The sequence below is a fragment of the Panulirus ornatus genome, chromosome 31, assembly GCF_036320965.1.
Source record: "Panulirus ornatus isolate Po-2019 chromosome 31, ASM3632096v1, whole genome shotgun sequence".
Taxonomy (NCBI): domain Eukaryota; kingdom Metazoa; phylum Arthropoda; class Malacostraca; order Decapoda; family Palinuridae; genus Panulirus; species Panulirus ornatus.
The window spans coordinates 13,595,001-13,611,373 of record NC_092254.1 but is presented as its reverse complement, the minus strand read 5'-3'; the positions used below and the strand labels follow the sequence as shown (position 1 = coordinate 13,611,373).

The 16,373-nt window shown below is 51.6% G+C and overlaps 2 protein-coding genes across 2 annotated transcripts in view; one reads left to right on the top strand and one right to left on the bottom strand.

Moving 5' to 3' along the window:
• Positions 1-16,373, top strand: part of LOC139758835 (reticulon-4-interacting protein 1 homolog, mitochondrial-like) — a 399,554-nt gene that overhangs the window by 54,996 nt on the left and 328,185 nt on the right. The gene's annotated exons all lie outside the window — the stretch shown is intronic.
• The window catches only part of LOC139758833 (uncharacterized), a 295,796-nt gene that overhangs the window by 44,423 nt on the left and 235,000 nt on the right, over positions 1-16,373 (bottom strand). Inside the window, exon 5 of the mRNA XM_071680680.1 lies at positions 14,394-14,445. Within this exon, the coding sequence (XP_071536781.1) occupies positions 14,394-14,445 (52 nt within the window). The remainder of the gene's footprint in view (positions 1-14,393; positions 14,446-16,373) is intronic.

Sequence of the window (16,373 nt, the reverse complement as noted above, 5' to 3'; positions counted from 1 at the left end):
GGTGCTGGAGATAACTGGAAGGGAGGGTGTTGGAGGGAAGGAACGAGGAAGGGGAAACAAGGGAGGGTAGTGTGGAGGGAGGTGGTGATAAGAGGAGGTGTGTGTAGGGGTGTGGGATGGTTGGGTGGGTGGGGGGGAATATTCATGAGGCAGGGGCAATAAAGAGTGCTGCTGGAGGGGAGAAGGATGGTCTGTGTGGCACAGCTGCTGCACCCTACCATCCCCTCTATGGTCTTAACCCCCATACCACCACCAGGCTATAACTCTGCCACCACTACCACCACCGTCGTACTCAAGGGTCGTACTGTCGTACTCAAGGGTCGTACCTTCATGTTCAAGGGTCGTACTGTCGTGCTCAAGGGTCGCACCGTCGTGCTCAAGGGTCATACTCTCGTGCTCAAGGGCTTAATGCACGTGTCAAACTGCTACCATCTTTCAAACAGTCATGGCAACGTGGAACAGATAACCACACACACACACACACACACACACACACACACACACACACACACACACACATCCTCCTCCTCCACCTCACCTCAACTCTACCCAGTGCTTGCTTAAAGAGGCGTCGGCAGGTGTGTAGGCGGCCCCAGTTGGTTAACACGGCACGTCACCCGTAAGCCATAGAGAGTAAAAGTTAAAGAAAACAAAACAAAAAACAAAAAAAAAAAGAAAATCGGCTTTTGAGCTACGCATTTTGAAGGCTATCGGAAAACGGCGTTGAGAAAGACGAGAAAAAACATAAAAACGAAGCCAAAGATGGTGAGTGTTCCTTCTCGTACGTCGGAATGGTGTCGTGCGTCAATATTTTCGGGACTGGAGAAGCCCACAGCGTTGCTGGGAGCTGGCACCAGCAAAATACCGTGGGGGGAACATGGACGTGCAACGGGAAAATGCGTACTCCCGAGCGATCTCTGTGTGTGTGTGTGTGTGTGTGTGTGTGTGTGTGTGTGTGTGTGTACTTCCCCAGTGTACTATTTTATTACGCTGGGTATCGGGTTAATCCATTTCTCTTCCTTTGCTGTGGTTACGACGACAAGGAAGCACGATCGTCCTTTACGCAGACGACCTGCTGCAGGAAGGTGCTGGTAGGGTAGATGGGTCAAGGGGTCGTGGAATGTCCTGCTGGAGGAGGATAGTAGTAATGGGGGCAGAAAGGGCCCGGATGGGGTTGCCAGGTGACCATCTCCAGGAAGAGGGTGGTGGTAGTGATAGTAGTAGTAGTGGTAGTAGTAGAGCGAAGGGTGGTAGTGGTCGTAGGGCAGATGGCCCTTGGCGTCGAGAAACGACCAGCTGGACGCAGAAGGAGGGAGTAATATATTACAGCTCATGGACTACAGGGTCGTAGGAGACGACCCCCCCAAGTTTACAGTTAACACTGCGGCCCACCGTAATTACTCCACACTTGAGATGTAACTGATATCCAATCCGGTGAAGGGCCCGAGGGAGAGAGAGAGAGAGAGAGAGAGAGAGAGAGAGAGAGAGAGAGAGAGAGAGAGAGAGAGAGAGAGAGAGAGAGAGGCCGTGGGGTGCAGGAGGGGAGCGTCAGGACCAGGGACGGAGCGTTATGTTGGTGTAGTACCGAGGGGCCCAGTGTGGGAGGTGAGTGGGAGGGGGGGCAACCCATTGTTGGAGATGAGGAGGGGAACCCACTGTTGGAGGAGAGGGGTGACCCATTGTGGGAGATGAGGAGGGAACCCATTGTTGGAGGTGAGGAGGGGACCCATTGTGGAAGATGAGGAGGGAACCTATTGTTCGAGGTGAGGGGGTTCATTGTGGGAGGTGAGAGGGTTCACTGTGGGAGGTGAAGGGGACTCACTGTGGGAGGTGAGGGGGGGGGGGAGCCCACTGTTGGAGGTGAGGGGGGGGGCGGTTAATAGCCCCCCTCTCACCCTGATATCCAGGCGGGATGGTAGTGGTAATGTGCGTCCCTGGTCAATAGCTGCCTATTTACCTACTGCAGCAGGGAGAGAGAAGAGAGAGAGAGAGAGAGAGAGAGAGAGAGAGAGAGAGAGAGGAGAGAGAGAGAGAGAGACCACAAGTATCTTACAAATAAAAGGCAGAATACGACGAAGAAGGAGTTTGGTAGAAATGCTTTCTTTGTTTTTGTTTTGTGTTTGTAACCAGTTATCTTTTTTTCTTTTTTAATATATTTTCTACATTGATGGCGTGGGTCAGAGCTTCAGAGTCACACGAGCCTCTGTCGCTCGTATGGCGAGATATGAGAATTTCCCAACCCAAAATATACGCCTCATTTGCATAATCAGCCAAAAAATATAAATCGTACGGATTATATATACATTTCACAACCTCGTAATTCATGAACCTCCCACGTGAACAGATTCCGTGGCAATAGATCAAAAGAATTCGGTGATCCTGTGGGCCAAAATGTGTCTCGAAGTGACGATATGACAGCTCCTCCTTGAAGACATCCCTGTGTCCAGTTGGGAGAGGCCGTCTCGGAGGAGGAGTAGTGGTGTGGGTCGAGTCATCTCACAGGTTTTGATAAGCGACTCGACCAAGGAGGACCACCACCTCACCTTCGATAGATCCGTACGCTTCACCCATGCTCTCATTAACATGCTTTGTCTCTGTATATCTCGACTTATTATTTTTTGTTGTTGTTCTAATTGAATTAGAATTAGGATCAAGCCCTGCCAAGTTTGGTTTAGACTGGTTCTGTCGTTTCGGAGGAGATTATCGAAGTAGACGACGAATATGAACGCGAGACGTTGGCAAGAGCTAGGTCATGTGGCCATTGACCAGATGAGGTACAAAGAGGGGAGTATAGTAGAGGCAGGAGGGGAGAATATGGTCGGGCGGGATAGGGGAGTAGAGTAGGTGCAGGAGTGGGGAGAGAACAGTAGGTGCAGGAGTGGGTGGGAGTATACTAGGGGCAGGAGTGGGGAGTATAGTAGGTGCAGGAGTGGGGAGAGTACAGTAGGTGCAGGAGTGGGTGGGAGTATACTAGGGGCAGGAGTGGGGAGTATAGTAGGTGCAGGAGTGGGGAGAGTACAGTAGGTGCAGGAGTAGATGGGAGTATAGTAGGTGCAGGAGTGGGGAGAGTACAGTAGGTGCAAGAGTAGATGGGAGTATAGTAGGTGCAGGAGTGGGGAGTATAGTAGGTGCAGGAGTAGGTGGGAGTATACTAGGGGCAGAAGTGGGGAGTATAATAGGAGCAGGAATAGGAGGAGTATAGCAAGGGCAAGAAGGGGGGTAGTATAGAAGGGGCAAAAAGGGGGTAATATATAGTAGTATAAGGAGAGGGATGGAATGCCCTGGCCTTGGAGACCACTGTGTGTGTGTGTGTGTGTGTGTGTGTGTGTGTGTGTGTGTGTGTGTGTGTGTGTGTGTGTGGTTCATAACAACGAGGCTGTAAGGGTGCTGTACCCCTGAAGGGGTGAGTGGACATACGGTTCAGGGGGAGAGTCTAGGGGGAGAGATAGATGACAGTCTGGATGGGAGTGAGGAGGGAGAGAGGAGACGGCCTGGGTGTGATGAGGGAAGGGAGGGAGAGGTGGCGGTGCCAGTCAACAAAGTGTGGCCCCGACCGGTAAACATTAACCCTACGAGAAGCGTGGGTTGCTAGGCATGGGTGCTGCAGCGGGTGATGCCCTACGAGAAGCGTGGGTTGCTAGGCATGGGTGCTGCAGCGGGTGATGCCCTACGAGGAGCGTGGGTTACTAGGCATGGGTGCTGCAGCGGGTGATGCCCTACGAGGCGCGTGGGTTGCTAGGCATGGGTGCTGCAGCGGGTGATGCCCTACGAGGAGCGTGGGTTACTAGGCATGGGTGCTGCAGCGGGTGATGCCCTACGAGGAGCGTGGGTTGCTAGGAATGGGTACTGCAGCGGGTGATGCCCTACGAGGAGCGTGGGTTGCTAGGCATGGGTGCTGCAGCGGGTGATGCCCTACGAGGAGCGTGGGTTACTAGGCATGGGTGCTGCAGCGGGTGATGCCCTACGAGGAGCGTGGGTTGCTAGGAATGGGTACTGCAGCGGGTGATGCCCTACGAGGAGCGTGGGTTGCTAGGCATGGGTGCCGCAGCGGGTGATGCCCTACGAGGAGCGTGGGTTGCTAGGCATGTGTGCTGCAGCGGGTGATGCCCTACGAGAGCGTGGGTTGCTAGGCATGGGTGCTGCAGCGGGTGATGCCCTACGAGGAGCGTGGGTTGCTAGGCATGTGTGCTGCAGCGGGTGATGCCCTTCGAGCGTGGGTTGCTAGGCATGGGTGCTGCAGCGGGTGATGCCCTTCGAGAAGCGTGGTTTGCTAGGCATGGGTGCTGCAGCGGGTGATGCCCTACGAGGAGCGTGGGTTGCTAGGCATGGGTGCTGCAGCGGGTGATGCCCTACGAGAAGCGTGGGTTGCTAGGCATGGGTGCTGCAGCTGATGATGCCCTACGAGGAGCGTGGGTTACTAGGCATGGGTGCTGCAGCGGGTGATGCCCTACGAGCGTGGGTTGCTAGGCATGGGTGCTGCAACAGATGATGCCAAGTTTGTCTAGGCATGGGTGCTGCAACAGATGATGCCAAGTTTGTCATTACGGACGAAAATCAGATCAATTCTCTCGCGGTGATGGTGGCTTGCAGACAGCGCTACACCAGCGCTTCGTTAGGTTCATGGCCAATGTGGAAGACTTTGCTGTTTACGGGGTTGAATGTGCGGGTAAATAACATGTTAAAATAGGGAATGGTCATCATTAAGAACAGAGAGAACCTGTGAAAATAACTGAAGTGCTGAATTCATCGTTATTTTTAGAATTATACCAATGTATTATCATCGTCTCCCTCCTCCACATATGGTGAACTGCGTAAACAAGTGAACGTACAAAAAAATAAAAACAAATTTTTGAGCTATGGTCATCTGAAAGTTCATGAAAAAAAATTCTTTTGAACTCATTTTCTTTTAAATGTCGCTTTTGATCTTATAAAGAAATAATGTAAAAGAATATATTCATAAACTCACAGATGAGAACCATCAAAACAGTTCTTCCTTTGAGCGCTTTGGGCAGCGGCAGGTGTGTGAGAGAACGTATACATATATTGGGACAAACACAGAATTTAATGCATATGTCGCCTCTCTCATGTAAGATACATAGATGAGCTTCACATTGGTCCTATGGAACTGTTTCTGATATTTCTTTCCCCTCCTATACGATTTCTGACGCTTCATTTTTTCTTCAGTTCTGTGCCCACTTACGAGTTTATCTAGTGGCCTGATTATGTGAAGGTTTACCTAGAGGCGGGAGTGGATAAGAAGGGGAGGATGGAGGGGGTGGATGTGATGGGAGGTAGGATCCACAGCGTCCCTGACTCATATACAGTATAGGTTCCTCGGCCTTAGCCTAGCCTGATGTGGCTCAAGCTTAGTAAGTGTGAAGTGTCCAAGGCCTCGGGGTGCCGAACCCAGCCAGTGCAATGGAGGTCCCACCGAGTGTAGACGGGAGCGAAGGTAATATGTTTAGGTAACACCTGGTGATACATGAATGCTAGGACACCTCAGGCTAGCTAATCAGGATGAGAACACCTCCTGTGAGAGTGTGTCAGAGAAGAACATCTGTCCGTGGCTTCAGTTGTCACTCGCTCTGTTGAAACAATCCAACCATTCCATGATCAGAGCATTGCCGTTGCTGCGTGTAGTAAGGCCAGAAGAATAGCAGATACTCATAGCTACAAGAGTCCACTCCCTCCCTCCCTCATGGGGAAAACCCTCATTTGGAGTAAGCTGGGTCACTCAAGGTCATCATAAACTTTAGAAATGAGAGATTACGAAAGACTAAAACGGATCCAGAGAAGAGCAGCAAAACTCATTCCGACACTCTGAAATAAACCTTAGGAAGAAAGACTAAAGTGATGTGACTTTACTTTCCTTAAAGACTCCCAGATTCCGTGGAGACCTAATAAAAGATCTCAAAAATAGTCAATGATCTCAAAAATAGTCAATGACTTCTACCAACACAAGATTTCTTCACATTATATAGATATTTAACACACAGAAATCAAGGGCGTCGAGAGCCAGCTAGGGCGCCCCATGGCCAATAACTAACAGATCCCCTCCCCCCCGACCCTTCTCTCGTTTTCTAAGCCTCAGAAGAACTTAGAGCAAACAAGATCCTACTAAACTTGCACAGCAAAGAGTGCTCAAATCAGAGGAAAACGCAGGTAGTGTATTACATAAAGACGACGCGGTGGGGACAAGAGTTTTCGCTCTACATCTAAAATACGATTAAGTGGGATTCCAGAAATGTGGAACTCGGGTCCACGGGCGGGGGGGGGGGGGGGGGGGGGGGCGACGGGACGGGGGGACTCTTAACCCCACCCCCACCCACCCCCCTCCCCCTCTCTCTCTCTCTCTCCTGGGGCCTCGGTATGAAATGAAAAAGGAAGACAGTCATAGCACAAGTTACCACCAGATGTCAGTGAGGTGACTCTTCAGCACCTTTAAGTCAAGATCAAATGTCGTAGTATCTAAGTGTACACATACGCCTGCTTACGAGGGAAAAAACAAAAGCAAAAAAAAAAAGGGGGGACAATTTAAACGCCTTGTTTTAACACCGACATTACAACCTGTTTAGTCCAGTTAAGATTTAAACTTCCCACAAGTTAACGCCGCTACACTCAAGAGTTGAGGGATATGGCGTTTACACTCTCTCCTGTAAAGTATCTGCATAATACTTGTTTTTCCTTTCCTAACCTTCTTCCTGCCGGCTGTTGAGCCGGAGGGAGCGGTGGGTGGGGAGGTGCCTTCTGCTTTTCTACCTTGGCTCGTCTTTAAATAGGATTATGGCCTCAAGATACAACTACTACTACTACTACTACTACTACTACTACTATTACTATTACTATTACTACTAATACTACTACTACTACTATTACTATTACTATTACTATTACTATTACTACTACTACTACTACTACTACTTCCACAGTCCTTCATCAGATAACATAGTCCCATTCACAGATAACATAGTCCCAGACCATCAGGTCTCCTGTTATCTGTGCCTCCCCATGTACTTGCATGCCATGGCATGGTACACAGCGTGGCAACAGGTGTGAAAAACAACGTGCGAACATACCATGTCACCATGTTAGCATACACTATCAGTATATGTGTGAGAGCCATGCGAACATACCACCTCACCATCTGTGTATAACCAAACAACCATACTATGGTAATTTACAGAACTCCATCTGCAGATTCGGCCAACATCTTGACCTATCCATATCGAGTTAATCCAAAATACACAACCTCATTGGCGAAGCTAAATGCCCAATGGACGTAAGCCAGAGGTGAGGCAACCTATAGCTCGGCCCCAGCTTGGGACATGCGTAGAGAAGGAGTGAAACTTACATCCTCACGCAAGTTTCATATCAGTTCGACCATCATGTTGAAAATAAGCTGGTTTATTCCAAGATGATCAAGTGCTTCTGCTGTCTTATTATAGTCGACTGTACCGAGACATGAATCGAACCCCACATTCGAACCCAGACGGAGAGGTCGAACTCTCCGGGTTTGATCAACGTCTTAACATTTTCTTTTCTTTTTTTTCCTGGGGCGTTGGTGGGGAAGGCTGTACATGTGCAAGTTGGTTGAATAAAGTGATCTCTGCCCTTGAATATGAGATGGGAATGAATGAAACGGGAGTTCCGTCTTGGCTTGTGTGCCTGAGGTGGGGAGGAATGGAGTGACTTCCGTCTCTGAATCAGATCTTGGGGATGAATGCAACACCTCCTCCTCCTCCTCCTCCTCCTCCTCTCCCCCTGGCAGACATCCCACCATTATTACAGTCTCGGTGCGAGGTTATAAAGTGATGGAAGGGACACAGGAAGATATATAAGGGGTGGGGGAAGAGGCGTACCAAGATATAAAGGAGGCAGACACGCGGAAGAGTATATAGGAGGACACGCAGGAGTATATATATATATATATAGGAGGGGGAACACGTCGGAGTGTTTATATATACATATATATATATATATATATATATATATATATATATATATATATATATATATATAGGAGGGGGACACGTGGGAGTGTATATAAAGGAGGGGGACACACGGGAGTGTATATAGGAGGGGGACACGCGGGAGTGTATATAGGAGGGGGACACGCGGGAGTGTATATAGGAGGGGACACGCGGGAGTATATATAGGAGGGGGCCAGTCGGGTGTACACGGAGAGTGCTAGAGAAGGGAACAGGTAGGTTACTGGAGGGGAACTGTGGTACAGGACTCGAAGAGGAGGAGCAAGACTAGTGTGGCTGGGCCAGCAGCAGGACCAGCAGAGGCAGCAGCACGAGCAGAGGCAGAGGCAGAGACAGCAGTAGAGGCCGAGGGAGGAGCAGTAGTGGGAGCAGCGGGAGGGAAGGCAGCAGGGAGGAGCAGCAGCAGAGACACCTGGGGGAGCAGCAGGAGGAGGAGCAGCAGCAGAGGCACCTGGAGGAGCAACAGCAAAGGCGGCAGCAGGACTAGAAGTATAGTCAGCAGGAGGACCAGCAGGAGGACCAGCAGTAGAGACAGCAGGAGTTCCAGCAGTAGAAGCAGAAGAAGAACCAGAAGTAGAGGCAGCAGGAGGACTAGCAGCAGAGGCAGCAGGTGGACCAGCAGCATAGGTAGCAGGTGGACCAGCAGCAGAAGCAAGAGAACCATAAGCAGAAGCAGCAGGAGGACCATGAGGATAGGCAGCAGGAGGACCAGCAGCAGAGGCAGCAGGAGGGGCTGCAGCAGGACCCGCCAGCAGTATCGACCTGAGCGGCGCGGGTCAGGAGCCACGTGGCCGTCGCCATAACGACTGGCCAGGTCGTCCACCCTAGGTACAGGCCCACCCACCTCAGGTACCAGGCCCACCCACCTCAGGTACCAGGCCCACCCACCTCAGGTACCAGGCCCACCCACCTCAGGTACCAGGCCCATCCACCATAGGTACCAGGCCCACCCACCTCAGGTACCAGGACCACCCACCTCAGGTACCAGGCCCACCCACCTCAGGTACCAGGCTCACCCACCTCAGGTACCACGCCCACCCACCTCAGGTTCCAGGCCCACCCACCTCAGGTACCAGGCCCACCCACCTTAGGTACCAGGCCCATCAACCACAGGTACCAGGCCCACCCACCTCAGGTACCAGGCCCACCCACCACAGGTACCAGGTCCACACACCACAGGCACCAAGACCACCCACCTAGGTACAGGCCCACCCACCTAGGTACAGGCCCACCCACCTCAGGTACCAGGTCCATCCACCACAGGTACCAGACCCACCCATCTCAAGTGCCAGGCCCACCCACCTCAGGTACAAGGCCCATCCTCCTCAGGTACCAGGGCCACCCACTTCAGGTACCAGGCTCATCCACCTCAGGCACCAGGCACACACACCACAGGCACCAAGCCCACCCACCTCAGATACCAGGTCCACCCACCTCAGGTACCAGGCTCATCCACCTCAGGTACCAGGCCCACCCACCTCAGGTACAGGCCAACCCACCTCAGGTACCAGGTCCACCCACCTCAGGTACCAGGCAAACCCACCACAGGCACCAGGCCCACCCACCCCAGGTAACAGGCCCACCCACCTCAGGTACCAGGACCACCCACCACAGGTACCACGCCCATCCACCAAAGGTACCAGGCCCACCCACCCAGGTACCAGGCCCATCCACCCCATGTACCAGGTCCACCCACCTCAGGTACCAGGACCACCCATTACAGGTACCAGGCCCACCCACCTCAAGTACTAGGCCCACCCACCTCAGGTGCCAGACCCATCCACCTCAGGTACCAGGCCCACCCACCTCAGGTACCAGACCCACACACTTCAGGTGCCAGGCCAATCCACCTCAGGTACAAGGCCTACCTACCTTAGGTACCAATCCCACCCATCTCAGGTACCAGACCTATCCACCTCAGATGCCAGGCCCACACACCTCAGGTACCAGAGCCATACACCTCAGATACCAGGCCCATCCATCTCAGGCCTACTCACCTCAGGTACCAGGCCCAACAACCTCAGGTACCAGGCCCACCCACCTCAGGTACCAGGCTCATCCACCTCAGGTACCAGGCCCACCCACCTCAGGTACCAGGCCCACCCACCTCACGTACCAGGCCCACCCACCTCACGTACCAGGCCCACCCACCTCAGGTACCAGGCCCATCGACCTTAGGTACCAGGCCCATCCACCTCAGGTACCAAGCCCATCCGCCTCAGGTACCAAGCCCGCCTCAGGTACCAGGACCATCCATCTCAGGTATCAGGCCCACCCACCTCAGGTACCAGGCCCATCCACCTCAGGTACCAGGCCCGCCCACCTCAGGTACCAAGCCCATCCGCCTCAGGTACCAAGCCCGCCTCATGTACCAGGACCATCCATCTCAGGTATCAGGCCCACCAACCTCAGGTACCAGGCCCACCCACCTTAGGTACCAGGTCCGCCCACCTCAGGTACCAGGCCCATCTCAGGTACCAGGTCCATCCACCTCAGGTACCAGACCCATCCACCTAAGGTACCAGGCCCATACACCTCAGGTACCAGGCTAATCCACCTAAGGTACCAGGCGCACCTACCTCAGGTACCAATCCAACTCACCTCAGGTACATGGCCCATTCACCTCAGGTTTCAGGCCAATTCACCTCAGGTACCAGGCCAATCCAGCTCAGGTACCAGGCCCACCCACCTCAGGTACCAAAGCCCACCCACCTCAGGTATCACTTACCCTGCTCAGGTACCAGGCCCACCCAGCTCTGGTACCAGGCCCACCTACCTCAGGTACCAGGCCCACCTACCTTGGGTACCAAGCCCACTTACCTCAGGTAAAAGGCCCGTCCACCTCAGGTATCAGGCCCGACCATCTCGGGTAACAGGCCCGCCCATCTCATGTAACAGGCCCGCCCATCTCGGGTAACAGGCCCGCCCATCTCGGGTAACAGGCCCGCCCACATCAAGTACCATGCCCGCCCACCTCGGGTACCAGACCGACCCACCTCATGTATAAGGCCCACCAACCTCAGGTACCAGGCCCACATATCTCAGGTACTAAGCCTATCCACCTCAGGTACCAGGACAACCCACCTCAGGCATTGGGCCCACCCACCTCAGGTACCAGGCCCACCTACCTCAGGTACCGGAACCACCCACCTCAGGTATCAGGCCCACCCACCTCAGGTATTGGGCCCACCCACCTCAAGTACCAGGCCCACCTACCTCAGGTACCAGACCCACCCACCTCAGGTATTGGGCCCACCCACCTCAAGTACCAGGCCCACCTACCTCAGGTACCAGACCCACCCAACCTTAGGTACCAGGCCCACCCACATCAGATATGATTCTGTGGTGGCCAGAGGGCTGCTGCATCACCAATGGTTCTTTCCAACAACGCTAATTGCTTGCTGACTGGAAGGTTCCTTTCATATCGAAGCCAACGAGCCCTCACTCTCCAGGTGAGTTGCGACCCAGTGCAATCACTCGGATCTCCATTTTCCTCCGTGCAAGTCTTGTGCTCATGTGTGACCTCCTGCCGACGCTGCAAAGTCCCATAGACCCACAGCAGCTGAGTGATGCTCAAGAGCTCCTTTGGAACATCTTCTGCCTGGCCCGAGTCTTCGATTCATCTCTGTCCACCGTAACCAACGGAGGCGGAAGACCTCCGTCAGGGTTCTCGACCCTCGCTGATTTCATCGAAGCTTTCCACCTGGAAGACCATCACATAATGATCAACCAAACCATCAACATTGGCCTTAAGTAGTCTCGATCCACAGCTTAGATTTCTTTCAGTGGGCGTCGTCAGGCTGCTCTCCTCTTCTTAGGGGGGGACATCTCCACCTTCCAGGGCCTCACCTGTAGCAACCCACGCGACACACAGATGGGGGGCGAGGCCCCCTGTGCTTCCTCATCCTATTTAGTGATGGATGGCGTAACGGATGCTACTCCAGGATGGCAATTGCTTCAAGGACTTTCATCTTTGGTGACGGCGTTGATACCAGCTCTTCAAGACATCATCACCCTCCAGAACACCCTTAAGGTGGACTATCGCCGACACCATCAACATCACCATTGCTTTACCCATCAGCCTCGCTCCCACCTCCCATGTTCAGTGGGCCCAAGCTTCAGGGTGTCAGATTGGACCATGAACTAAGCTGGAAGGTACAAGTCGGCGCCTTCATCAACTCCTAGTACCACCTGACGGCTCTACCCTTGGTACTCCCTGCACCAGGCCTCGGTAACATTACTCAACATCTTTTTTCTCTTCCCAAACTCACCTTAGCCTTCCCCTCCTGCTCTTCAGCCTTATTAGCAATAGGGATTACTGGAAGAGGCGGAGGGAAAAAGGCTATTCATGATCATTCTTGGCCCCTCTTATACCACTCATGAAGAGGTGTTCAGCATGCTGATAACTGTACTTATTAAATCTCATTTGATTTAAGGCCAGCGTCACCCGAGTGCTTATGTCCCACACGAATTTATCTCCGCTTGATATAATGACGTGGAGGCATATCTCCCAACCAGCCTATCTGGACAAGTCCAGCAGAGGGCGCGGTGCGACGTCATAAGACCTCAACGGATCAGGGAGCTCCACGGTGCCACGTCTGTGGCTCCATGTAGGGCTTTTAGGGAACAAAGGCCGGTTGAGTTTACACCTGCCACTAGACGTAACACGTGACCCTTTTCTTGTGTGGACCGAGACATTCATTCCCGGCAGAGACCAACGCACGGTCCATGTGGTGTCGGCGTCGTGTGTCGGGAGGGACCTGTAGACAATAGAGCCTTTCCAACGACACTGGGGTTGCCAAGGTGCCTCCCCTTACTCCAGCAAGCGCGTGTGAGTTTGGATAGCAGCGATGAGACACAGGAAAGCTTCTGGCCATGTGTCTCCCACCGATCCTTTACTGGCGACTGATGTGGTTACACGTCATCGGCCATCCAGAACGTCCCTAGTTCACATCATGCTGAAGGTGGACCTCGCAGCGGATCGCCCTCTCTGCCCATGAGCCGCTCGTTCGCTGACTGCTAGGCCCGCCACCTCCCTCACACGGATGCGTCCGTGTGTAATCATCCATTTGAACTGTACGGGGAGGGAATTTGTACACTATCATGACCCCGTGTATTGTGTGCGTGCCGAGCGCCACCCAGCTAGAGCGGGACTATCGCAGGTCATGGCTCCCGCCTCGACATAGCCATGTCAAGCTGTGGGAGAAGACTTCCTCCTCCGTCACCTCTGTCTGCTGAAACCCCTCCGCTGTTTTGCTCACGGAGGCATGCTGGAGTCTCGCATGCTTCACTTCCCATGTGTGTGGGGTCATGCTCAGGGTACTGCCTTTTTATATGTAAGCTGAGACGGCACGAGCAACTGAATGCCGTGATGAAGGCCATTTTATCAACGCTATATATATATATATATATATATATATATATATATATATATATATATATATATATATATATATATATATATGCTAGTTACAATAGATATCAGGAAGGCCTCCTTGGTAATAGGCAGCCCAAATGAGGAGGTACCAAGTTGGCCACCTTTAGATAACCAAGTACTATAATGTAGGAACAAGGAGAAGTATGGTAGGAGGGCGGGTCTTCCATCTCACAGACACAAATGTCCCTCAAACGTGCGAGGAAAGTTTGAAGTTTACCAGCGTTGAGCTGAGGTGTGCCTTTGATCGGCCGGGGGCGGGTGGTTGTGAGGTATAACCCGGAGCTGACGAAGGTGGTGTTGGTGGTGTTGACGTGGGGGAGGGAGAGGGGGAGGGAGGGGTTGTAGGTGGTAGTGGTAGTGGTGAAGGAGGGAGGGTTACTTAAGTTGTGTTAAAATTGTGGAGGGTGTGGTAAGGGGACAAGTTGTGGTGTTGCTGAGGGTGCGAGTTGGGTGGTGTTGAGGTGGACAGATGTTTGCACACATCTGGTGTTGGCCTCCAGTATGGCACAGGTGGTGACGTCTCAAACCACGCAATACAGAGGCTTTGGAATGGATGATTTTGAAGGGTGCCATCGGAGAGAGGCAGCAACGGATAGAGATTGCTGACTCGTTGCGGGCCAATCCATGGTTCGAATGGGCCAGTAGTTCCAGCTGCAGGGTTTCAACCACCACTGACCAGTAAAATAAAATGATTTGGGGGCTAAACAAAAAACAAAAAAAAAACACGCAGTGAATTTAGTGGCTGATACACTCGTGCTGATGGAGAGGTTTTGGGTGTTTCGTGAAGTGTGTGGCATGGCTGCGTACAGCAGTGAATGGTGAACCAGTATTACCAAGAGAGTGAGACTCAGACGGGGTATTGGGCTGACCAACCTTCCCTCCACCGCACCGTTGGTCCACTTTCTCTCTCTCTCGCTCCCTATTCTACAGGTATTACTATCATCTGGAAGACTGCGTGCAGTACTTACCATTCTTAAGCTCATCTTCGCTCCCGTCCGACTCCGCCAGGATTGGTCCATCCTGGAGATGAGAAATGGGGAAGAAAGTGTCACTGGCAGAGTTTATATAATGCATAAAAGTTACATGATGTATGTGAGAGTGTGAAACATATATTTACAGCATCTGGGGCACAAGACTTGTAGGAAGTGCTTTTCATCTTGCAATGCATGGTAGGAATGAACAAAGAATTCCCTGTTTTCGCCACAGTCCAGTACATGATGTTACAGTGAGAGTAATTCTGCGGGCAAAGTTTACATCTTGTCTGTCCATTGTAAAGAGTAAACTCCCATAGGCAATTGTGGTCTAGCCAGAACCTGGCCAGAGTAGCAGCAGAGAGTCTAGTGATCCTGTTTAGTGCAGCCATATATATATATATATATATATATATATATATATATATATATATATATATATATATATATATATAGTTTTTATCGAGGATGTAAGGCATGTGTACGTGTAGGAAGAGAGGAAAGTGATTGGTTCTCAGTGAATGTAGGTTTGCGGCAGGGGTGTGTGATGTCTCCATGGTTGTTTAATTTGTTTATGGATGGGGTTGTTAGGGAGGTGAATGCAAGAGTTTTGGAAAGAGGGGCAAGAATGAAGTCTGTTGTGGATGAGAGAGCTGGGGAAGTGAGTCAGTTGTTGTTCGCTGATGATACAGCGCTGGTGGCTGATTCATGTGAGAAACTGCAGAAGCTGGTGACTGAGTTTGGTAAAGTGTGGGAAAGAAGAAAGTTAAGAGTAAATGTGAAAAAGAGCAATGTTATTAGGTACAGTAGGGTTGAGGGTCAAGTCAATTGGGAGGTAAGTTTGAATGGAGAGTCATAGGGTGGGGGAGGGGAAGAAAATCCTGGAAGCCTTGAAGAATGTGTGGAAGTCGAGAACATTCTCTCGGAAAGCAAAAATGGGTATGTTTAAAGGAATAGTGGTTCCAACAATGTTGTATGGTTGCGAGGCGTGGGCTATGGATAGAGTTGTGCGCAGGAGGGTGGATGTGCTGGAAATGAGATGTTTGAGGACAATGTGTGGTGTGAGGTGGTTTGATCGAGTAAGTAATGTAAGGGTAAGAGAGATGTGTGGAAATAAAAAGACCGTGGTTGAGAGAGCAGAAGAGGGTGTTTTGAAATGGTTTGGGCACATGGAGAGAATGAGTGAGGAAAGATTGACCAAGAGGATATATGTGTCGGAGGTGGAGGGAACGAGAAGTGGGAGACCAAATTGGAGGTGGAAAGATGGAGTGAAAAAGATTTTGTGTGATCGGGGCCTGAACATGCAGGAGGGTGAAAGGAGGGCAAGGAATAGAGTGAATTGGATCGATGTGGTATACCGGGGTTGACGTGCTGTCAGTGGGTTGAATCAGGGCATGTGAAGCGTCTGGGGTAAACCATGGAAAGTTGTGTGGGGCCTGGATGTGGAAAGGGAGCTGTGGTTTCGGGCATTATTGCATGACAGCTAGAGACTGAGTGTGAACGAATGAGGCCTTTGTTGTCTTTTCCTAGTGCTACCTCGCACACATGAGGGGGGAGGGGGATGGTATTCCATGTGTGGCGAGGTGGCGATGGGAATGAATAAAGGCAGACAGTGTGAATTGTGTGCATGGGTATATATGTATGTGTCTGTGTGTGTATATATATGTGTACATTGAGATGTATAGGTATGTATATTTGCGTGTGTGGACGTGTATGTACATACATTGTGTATGGGGGTGGGTTGGGCCATTTCTTTCGTCTGTTTCCTTGCGCTACCTCGCAAACGCGGGAGACAGCGACAAAGCAAAATGAATAAATAATAATATATATATATATATATATATATATATATATATATCCCCTGCGTGTCGTATAAGGCGACTAAACGGAGAGGGAGCGGGGGGCTGGAAATCATCCTCCCCTCCCGTTTTTAATTTTCCAAAAGAAGGAAGAGTGAAGGGGACAAGTGAGGATATT